Source organism: Pocillopora verrucosa, chromosome 9, assembly GCF_036669915.1.
Source record: "Pocillopora verrucosa isolate sample1 chromosome 9, ASM3666991v2, whole genome shotgun sequence".
Taxonomy (NCBI): Eukaryota; Metazoa; Cnidaria; class Anthozoa; order Scleractinia; family Pocilloporidae; genus Pocillopora; species Pocillopora verrucosa.
In genome coordinates, this window is record NC_089320.1 from 21,806,924 (window position 1) to 21,816,153 (window position 9,230).

Here is a 9,230-nt window from a genome sequence, read left to right on the forward strand (position 1 = left end):
AGTAGAGTGAATAACAAGGTTTCAAACAGAATATACACAGCTTCAATATTTGAAGAATCCCGAGCTAATTTGAGACGCGAACAATTAATATCTCTTATCTTTTATGTCGAGCCATCTTTCTGCGCCTGGAAGCAATTTTGAGGTCCAATATCTGATTCACCCACCCCTCCCATGCGGGATTCAACGTAGAAGTACGCTTGGGCCGCAGGAAAGAGGGGAAACTGGAACCTTGATTATTAGCGATTAACTATTTTTTTCTTGATTACAATGGCTGGAATTGTGATCATAAATCTTTCGTGATATTCAGTTACTGTGTAGAAAGACTGTAAGTGAGAAAGCATCAAAAGCTATGTATTGTGAATGGGTTTGGAATGTTTTTCTGAAAAATCGCGAGTTTGCTGGTTTGCAAGATGTTTGAACAACGAACCTCGTGACTTTCTCCACTAATTGTAAAACCGCATGTACGACTGCTGTGAAAAAGAGGATTATCGATCATTAGACAGAAAAAACGGGCAGAATCACAGTTTACGCTTAGGAGATTTTGCCATCAATTTTGAAGTTTTCGCTGAAGTAAATTCGATTTTTTTGGTCCATGTGACCGACAACAGCCAGTTTATGCATGAAGAGTAATAACTGGAGGTTGGGAAGACACTGCCAGACAGAGGGGACATTGCTCATATGTCGAGCATTGTTTTAATAATTGGTTTTTGGACCATTGTATTCATTTCTAATGCCTTACTAAAGGTAAGTGTAGTAAGCTTGATCATTACACATCCGTGGACCTGAAATGACAATATTATTTCGATGATGTCTCAGAGCACTGTCAATTTTATCGTGAAACTATCTTGGGAAACTATTAAGGGAAATCTTGAAACTATTCAGGGAAAACCTCTCTCTTGTCTTCCAAGGCTAGTTACTCCTATGCGTTGGGTTTCCTTTTAATCCTTTAACCTCCCGAGAGTGATTAGCATCTTATTTCTCCTCTCCGCATTACAACTGAATCACACATTCAGGTTATGAGAATAAAGGTAATGATCAGCTTAAGAAATGCACAAAGAGCAGTGTTGCTTGGGGCTAGAAAAAGGGTGAACAGATCTATAAGCTGGCTCGGAGTCTAACTTTCTGATACAGCGATCTTCACTTGAGTGACAAAAGTATTCCATTCAAGGATTGCTTTGGTTTTGCTCTGCTGTTCCCTCTGATTGGTCCTGTGTCTCAAACAATCAGATGCCAGATTGAAACCAAGTGCAACTTGGACAATTTCCTATGCTTGAGACTGTTCACCTAACTTCTCCTTCCATGTTAACCAGCTGCAATTGATACACTAGAATAAGTACCACCCTTGATTAAGCACCTTCCTCGACCAAGTGCTACATTTGGGACAGAGCAGTTAATAGGCAGAGTTAATAAGCACCCTCCCTGAATAAGTCCCACAGTCCAAGGTGATAAATGAATGTAGTTAAATTACAACTTCCTTCATCCATAAAAAAAAGAAATTAATTTATGATAGAGGGGTTATAATGCATATTGCTGAGATAGCAAACTTTTTGATGGCGATACATATCAGTGTAGCTGCCATTTTATAATCTTTAAAAGTAGTTGCGATCATATTTTTACCATAAAAAAAACATTTGATTTTACTTTTGTGTTTTAGAATTATAGAAAATACTCACGAAGATATAAAGAGTTTCTTGAAAATAATGGCATTTCTTTGTCACCATGTCAAGTGCGCTGGTACACTACAAGCTTCAACAGATCATTTGTCAGATTTGGAAAGATGCACCCTTACTTATTGCATGTGTGGTTTTCTGTGGGAGTCGTAGTCGGTGTTCTGTTAATGTTTGCTTCGGTTGTTATCCTTTGTCTAACTCTGTATAAAGCCTTTGCTAAAGATGCGCCAGAGCAGGTGTTAACTCCTGTGGTAAGTGATTTTATTTGGTATTTGCGAAAAAGATTTCCAGTGGAAAAGAGATATGTCTGAGAAAAAAATTAAGGCCTCTGATACCTCTGTTTATACTGCTGATATTTTTTGTACACTTAGAAATTTAGGATTTTTTCTCTTTTACAATGAATGTCTTTTATTTTCCCTTTTTTTTCTTGTGTGTCTATTTATGTCTTTTTATGTGTTATTTCTTTATTTCAATCTGTATTGTTTCCAAAGTAATTCAATTCAATTTAATTAAATTTAATTTAGTTAAGAAGAAAATCGACCTGCTTTGATTAGCATCTGCTATCTGCAGGTCAAAGGTGTGAAGTGTGATGCAAAGATAGAGAAGTTTTAAAAAGGGCTGTTGGCATTGAGACTGGCCAATATTTTGATAACCTGAAGTCTTTTTTAGAGTAAAATTTAACCCTTGTACTCCTAATACCTCAACGAAAATTCTCTTTTACTGTCTGTCATACATTTCCTATAAATTTTGTTCTGGCAATTTGTTATTAGATCAAATGATAATCCCCTAGTTACTATTTTTTGCTACACTGATCACTTGGCTGCTTAATATTGTGTTGATATTATAAGGAGAAAGTATGTCTTGGCCGTTCCTGGGAGTGAAAGGGTCAGAAATTTCAATTATCACACTTAAAATTGCTAGATGGCAAAGCTGTAAAAAGTCAAATTGACAAGTTTACCTAATATTTAGGTTCAGTTCCAATGGGTGATGTTCACATGTTATGGTATTTTACTTATTTAACAGATGCCAGGAGTGAATGTACCTTGGAGTCAAGTCTTGTACTACCTCATCACATTGACAGTTAGTGGTGTTTTCCATGAATTTGGACATGCTATTTCTGCTGTCAGGTGTGTAGCCCATTGTTCTTTAGCCTGCAAACAGGCTCCTGTTAGTGCTGAAGCTCAAGTGAAAAAGCCTATAAGAACTTTTACAAAAGACCCTTTGTGCAGTGTGGCAAGGCCACACTTACCACTACTTTGTCCTGTGTAATTTGTTTGTTGTATAATTTTCAATCCTTTAACTCCTGAGATTTGATGGTTAATTCTCTCCCCTCAATGCTACACACTTTCTGACTTGTAAATTAGTTTGGAGAATTTGGTTAAAGATCAAGATAACAGTTTATTCCTGATAAGTTTGAGTATTCTCACTACCTGTTTGTTTTAGTGTATGGATATTATAGGGAGAATTTTCCAGTTAATCACTTCTGGAAGTAAAAGGGTTACAAAGTCAGAATATCATTATATAAACCTCTTAACTATAAGAAAAGAGCAATGAATTTTCTAAGGTTTTCTTCACAATGTTAATGTTTGCCTTCCCAATATTAATGTTTGGGATAACCTCATCAAATGTTTCTTACTACACTCTTTCATCACCTCTGTTCCATATAATGCAAAAGGTCAAATGAAAAAAATCGCTGAACACTAACTGATTTGATGTACTTAAACTTAACAGAATATTGAAAAGATAAACAATATAAAATGAGTTTACGCACCAGCATTTGTGTCTGTAGTTCTCATGAGAATATCCATACACTTGGATTCATTTACTCAACTTATCATTTACTGATTAAATTACACATAAGACAAAAAAGACTATGATGTCGTGGTAACACATGACATTTCCAAATGTATATTTTAGAGTGACAAGCACCACCATAGTTCCTAGATGGTTAATTTTTCTTTGTTTACACCATGTGCCAGTTACCCTTCTTCTTTTCAAAACATCTAACTCACCTCTTTTGCAGAGAACAAGTTCGAGTGAATGGATTTGGAATGTTCTTCATGGCTGTTTATCCTGGTGCCTTTGTAGATTTGTACACTGAACATTTGACTGTCATCTCTCCATTGCGTCAACTGAGGATTTACTGTGCTGGTGTGTGGCATAATTCTGTGCTTGTCATAGTAGGTCTGGTGTTGCTGTGGTCTCTACCTTATTTGCTGGTTCCAATCTATGCCACTGGTCAAGGTGCTGTGGTATTGAAAGTTTTAAAAGTAAGTAGAAGCAAACAAAAACCCTTGTGCTACAACACAGAGAGTTGCATGGAATTTGAATGGGGACTCAGAATTTGTTTCTTTGTTTCAGGTCTTTGACAAGATGGAAAAACAACTTTCTTTACATTATGCTTTATTTGTCACTTAATTGTTTTAAAAACACAATAAAACAACAACTGTACTTTATTTAACCATGCTACACTGAAGTGTGCAAGGCTCATTAGAATGCGTGTTTGTGCATGACACTGGAGTGTTTTGTAATTTTAAATAACCAAGGTGGATTGAACAAGAAATAAACTTTTCCCTTTTTTTCTCCCTAAGGAATCCCCAGTGCATGGTAGTATAACACGTGGTGACACTATCTTGTCACTATATGGATGTCAGGTGTATAACAAACAGGATTGGAACAGTTGTATAAGTAAAACACTCAGTTCCCCCCAACATGGCTACTGCACAGACATGCTGACCATCACCAGGAAGAACTCCTCTAAAGGTAAAAAGATCTTGAATTACTGCAGCTGTTCCTCTTGGGATGAACATGCAGGTTCCCATCCCTCCCCTCTCCACCCATCAAGCATCCCATTAGGTATCCTGAGTGGAGAGGTATCCATGGCACAAAAAACTGAGAAAAATCATCGGGAAGGGGAGAGTTAACAGGACTTAATGTTTGTTCAGCAGTTTTGATGGTTGTCAGTATTTTCTTTTGCTGATTAGAAATTTTCACTACTAATTCCAGAAGTGAAAGGGGCAGTGCTATGTGCAGAGTACACCAGGTAGTTAGGCCATGGTAGTTTTCTAATTTATCAACTAACTTTTTTATTAGTAATAGCAACTCTGTCCTCTAACACTGGAACAACAACAACAACAACAACAACAACCTTTATTTATGTGTCAAATCTAAAATAGCAGTTATACAACCACTAACTGGGGACACTAAATACTACCTAAAAAATTTGAGAAATTTAAAAATAAAACAATATATATGTACAATTTAAAATCTAACCTAAGTCTTACATAAAAGGCAGTTTTCACATTTACTATCAGTCAATTTAGAAACAAGGTCTATTCTACGTATGTTACATTTAAAAGATGATATGGATGTCAGTTCTCTTACATTTCTTGGTACAATTGCCCATATTTTGGGTCCCATATATCTAAGCGAATGTTTTCCAAAAGTGACAGTATTAAATCTAGGTATACCAAAATCATTATTACGCAGTGTGTACCTAAGTTGTGGAATTTGAAAAAGGCTACATATGTAATTAGGAGATAAATTGTTCTTTACCTTATACATAAGAATGGCTATATCCTGTAGTCTTCTGTTCTGCAGTGTACTTAGGTTAGCCATGTCTAATAATTTATCATAACTACTCCCCTTATCACAGTAAACTGCCCTAAGTGCCCTTTCTTGAATACGTTCCAATTTTCTAGTATCACTCGCCCTACAAAAATGCCAGACAAGATGGCTGTATGTTAAATACGGAAGAATGGCTGCCTTAAACAACTTCAGCTTGGTGTCTGTTGGTATCATATTCCTGAGCCTCATCAGGACTCCAACACGCTGGCTACTCCTCTTACAAATGTTAGCAATGTGTTCATCAAATTGAAGCCTATTGTCTATATATACCCCAAGAAGTTTTAAACACTTGGTAGATTTGAACTTTGCTTGATATCCAAGGTGCAATATACAGTGGAGGAGTCTATGACTGCTGTCAGAATTCAACATCGTCAAGGTTCTGTTTTAAGTATCAGTCTCTGAGCCACTCAAAGGTAATTCAAATTCTGCCTTTCCTTGCTTTCTTTTCTTTTCCCTTTCATCCATCTTTTGCTTTCTCTGCCTCTTGACATCACCTTTTATCCTTTTGGTTTTACGTTTCTCCTTTTCTTTTATCCTTTGTCCCTCTCTCCCTCTGTCCACCCCTTCCATCCTTCATGTTCTCTCCTTGCTTTCCTTTGCATCAATTCTAGAGGTTCTTTCCCTTCCGCTCTTACCTTTTATTTCTTCTTTCCCTCTGAATCTTTCTAACCCTGTAACTCCCAAACTCTGGTTATTAATTCTCCCTTTTGGCTGCTACACATTTCTATGTAAATTAGTTACAAGAATATGGTGTTTGATCAGGGTAACAACTTCTCCTTGATAAGTTTGGGTATTCTCATTACCTGTTTTGTTGGAAAATGTTTGGAAATTATAGGGAGAAGTTACATGTTGATCACTTCTGGGATTTAAAGGGTTAAGGGCAACACCAGTCTAAGTCATACAATTCTGTTTCATTATATCACAGGGCTATGCATGTCTCCCAGCAAGAAGCACCATGCAATCCAGACAACTTTGTGGCCTACCAACAGACTGTGATGGACCAGGTTTGTATCAAGGCTTAACTGACCTTTAACTTTTTCTTATCAATTAATTACCAAGTGGCAACCAGAAGAACAAAGAATTCTGCAAAGGAGAATATAATTATTATGATGTTACCATTTAAATGAGATTAATATGAATTTGAATGCTTTACACTTTAAGATCCCTTACTGGTTTTCCCCACTTGTGACACAGGTCCAGTGTAAGAGTCATTTCAGTTAGTCACATTATTGATAATTATTTTGCAATTTCTTCAATATATACAGGTGATAAAGTTTGTGCTCATCCATCATTGGATAACTCCAGTCGTCTTTTAAGAATCATACGAAGCAAGGGTACGGATGTGCTGTATGTTGGTGATCCTTTACTTCTTCAATACACAGGTATATAATGTAAAGGAAACATTTGATGAATTAAGAACATTGTTGAGAGGTACATGGCAAATTTGGACTGTGATTAATTTTCGCTCAAGGTTTTGATACTAACATTGATTGTTAGACAAGTTAGTGAATTATATTAATAGATGCTTTAGAAACTGCAGTGCTGCTTTGTTGTGGGAAATTACAAGATTATTGAGTTTTTTCAGCTGAGATGGTAAATAAATGTGGGTTGATAACTGTAACAGTTTCTAAAGCTGACATTTTTTGAGCATGAACCCTTTGTCAGAGCACATGACAGAAGACTTATTTTGAGATTTTGTCTCTTGTACTTTCAGTTGGAGTGATCAATTATCTACCTCGAAGTTATCTTCTGCCCATGGAAATTCCAAACATGCTGGAGATGCTGTTAATGTATCCTTTTAAACATATCTTTTAAAGTTGTAACATAGCTTTATCATTTATGGATGAACTGTTGCATAATTTAGAGGATTCTAATAACTAAGGTGAAGAAGTTGTAATTCAAGCAAGATCTCTGTTAAAAAGTTGTCAGAGAAGTCTAGAATTGAAGATTCTGTAAAGACATGTATAGAGGAAGGGGATCAGAAACTTATTAAATACTTAAACACCCTAGAAACATTTAGCTGGGCTTCAAGCTCAAATTTTTAGCAGCTGTATCTCAAATATTAATAAAACATCATGCTCTTTTACCTATTGTGAAAGGTGGTGTCATTTTCTTGGATATCACATCTAGGGATTCAGAGGTAACATTACAGTACATGTTCAGGACAAACAAAAAATTAATGTCCTGTGAGTTAATTTCGATTCAGTTTTTTCTCTTGCCAGGAAGTGGCACAAACTTCTTCAAAAGCTTCAATGACTTTTTTAGGTAAAAACTCAGGAGTCACACAATTTCATAAAATTAAGTTTGTACTGAAATGTAGTTGTTAGTATTGTATATTGTTTCCAGGACCTCACTCTTTATAGCTCAAAATTTCTTAATTTTCTACAACAAGAGTTTTTCCTTGACTCCATGAAGATATTTGGTGTCTTTGTCTGGAGCCTTAGCATTGCTCAACATGGTTCCTTGTTACTCACTAGATGGTCAGTGGGCATTATTTGCTCTCGTGGATCACACACTTACCTCATTTATACCAAATGAAGATCAAAGGAACATGCTGTGTAATATCATTCTCACTCTTGGAACACTGTTGCTGGCAGCAAACATAACACTAGCTTTGTGGACATTAGGAAGTGCATAGGTAATGAAAAGCAATGTTTTCATTTTTCCACTCCTCTGTCTGTGAGTCATAACCAGACGATTTTTCAAGAACAGTCATCATGTTTCATAGAAATAATATCTTGATTATGGACATCTGAGATTGCAAATGAGATTGCTTTCTGAGAGTTAAGGAACGGAAAAAGAACTGAACTTTGAGATACAGGGAATTTCTAAGGCGAAATACTATGTACTTACTGACTGAGTGAGGAGGCCACACAGGAAAATATTTGGCTTGAGGTTGTGAATTATAAACCAAGGGCAGCAAAGTCTGTGCATCATGACTGGGGTGCCGCATATTTCCGCATGTGGGCTAACCAGATCCAGCCATTAACTAGTTCATCATATGTACATCAAGTTTTAGAAATTTGAAATAATGTTCGAAGGTTAAATATGTAAGATGGGACATGCTGGCCAATTACAAAAGAGGTTTCTCTCTTTGAATTAGGTTTCATTGAAAAATGCAACCTATCCTCATTTCAGACTGTTTTCTTCAAGGTTTTGGTCCACTTTTGACATATGTTCTGGTAAGAATTAAAGAGAATGTCTAAGAACACGGGATGATTAGCTGTGTTAAAAGTAAGATATTGAAGTCAGCATATCACAATCGTGGAAGACATTCATTTGGTTCAGTCTAAGATTTTTAAAAACTATCTTCTAAAAAACATCTTAGAAACCCTCTGCAATTTACATGATGTTAAATTTAAATTGTTAAATTTTTATAAGTGATTGATGGATTGCCAATGCATAAATTATCCTTCATCTGTTCTTCTGATTTGACAATTTCTCGAAAAATCATGATTAATTAGATTAAACATGATTTTATAGGAAAGAAGAAAATATCAAATCAGTTCCAGATGAAAATCAAATCCTTCGATAATTTGTATCCAAGGACATGCATATCAAAATGTCCAGCGTGATTCTATAATAATATCTTTGTTAAGAGTCTCTCGATATCACTTTACTGCAAAAAATAATCTCCGCCTTGTTCAAATGACACATTTGAGGTTGGGCATTGGTTCCACAAGAAACTACAAAACTGCACACAAAAAACCGGCCAAAACCCGCAGCAGATATTGATCAAAACCGAAAACCGCATACAAAACCATTATTTGTCTCAAGCTGTTTGAATTACGAAAATTCGTAAAATTTTTTTTGAAAGCTCTCCTACAGCTCTGAAAACCTCCACAGAGAAATAATAACTTTACATTGAACGTTCAAGAAGTTAGATGAGATTTCATCGGAAGATTTGATTGTAACAGGTACTCAAAACAATTG

The 9,230-nt window shown here is 35.9% G+C and overlaps 1 protein-coding gene across 1 annotated transcript; it reads left to right on the plus strand.

The window, feature by feature from the left end:
• The first annotated feature begins 652 nt into the window (after window positions 1–652).
• Window positions 653–8,658, plus strand: LOC131779886 (membrane-bound transcription factor site-2 protease). Its single transcript, XM_059096487.2, has 10 exons — window positions 653–744; window positions 1,655–1,921; window positions 2,694–2,797; window positions 3,694–3,940; window positions 4,262–4,433; window positions 5,619–5,710; window positions 6,223–6,301; window positions 6,563–6,679; window positions 7,012–7,087; window positions 7,713–8,658. Exons 1-10 carry the CDS (start codon window positions 679–681, stop codon window positions 7,933–7,935), a joined length of 1,443 nt encoding a protein of 480 aa, XP_058952470.2. The 5' UTR covers window positions 653–678; the 3' UTR covers window positions 7,936–8,658.
• The last annotated feature ends 572 nt before the right edge of the window (window positions 8,659–9,230 follow it).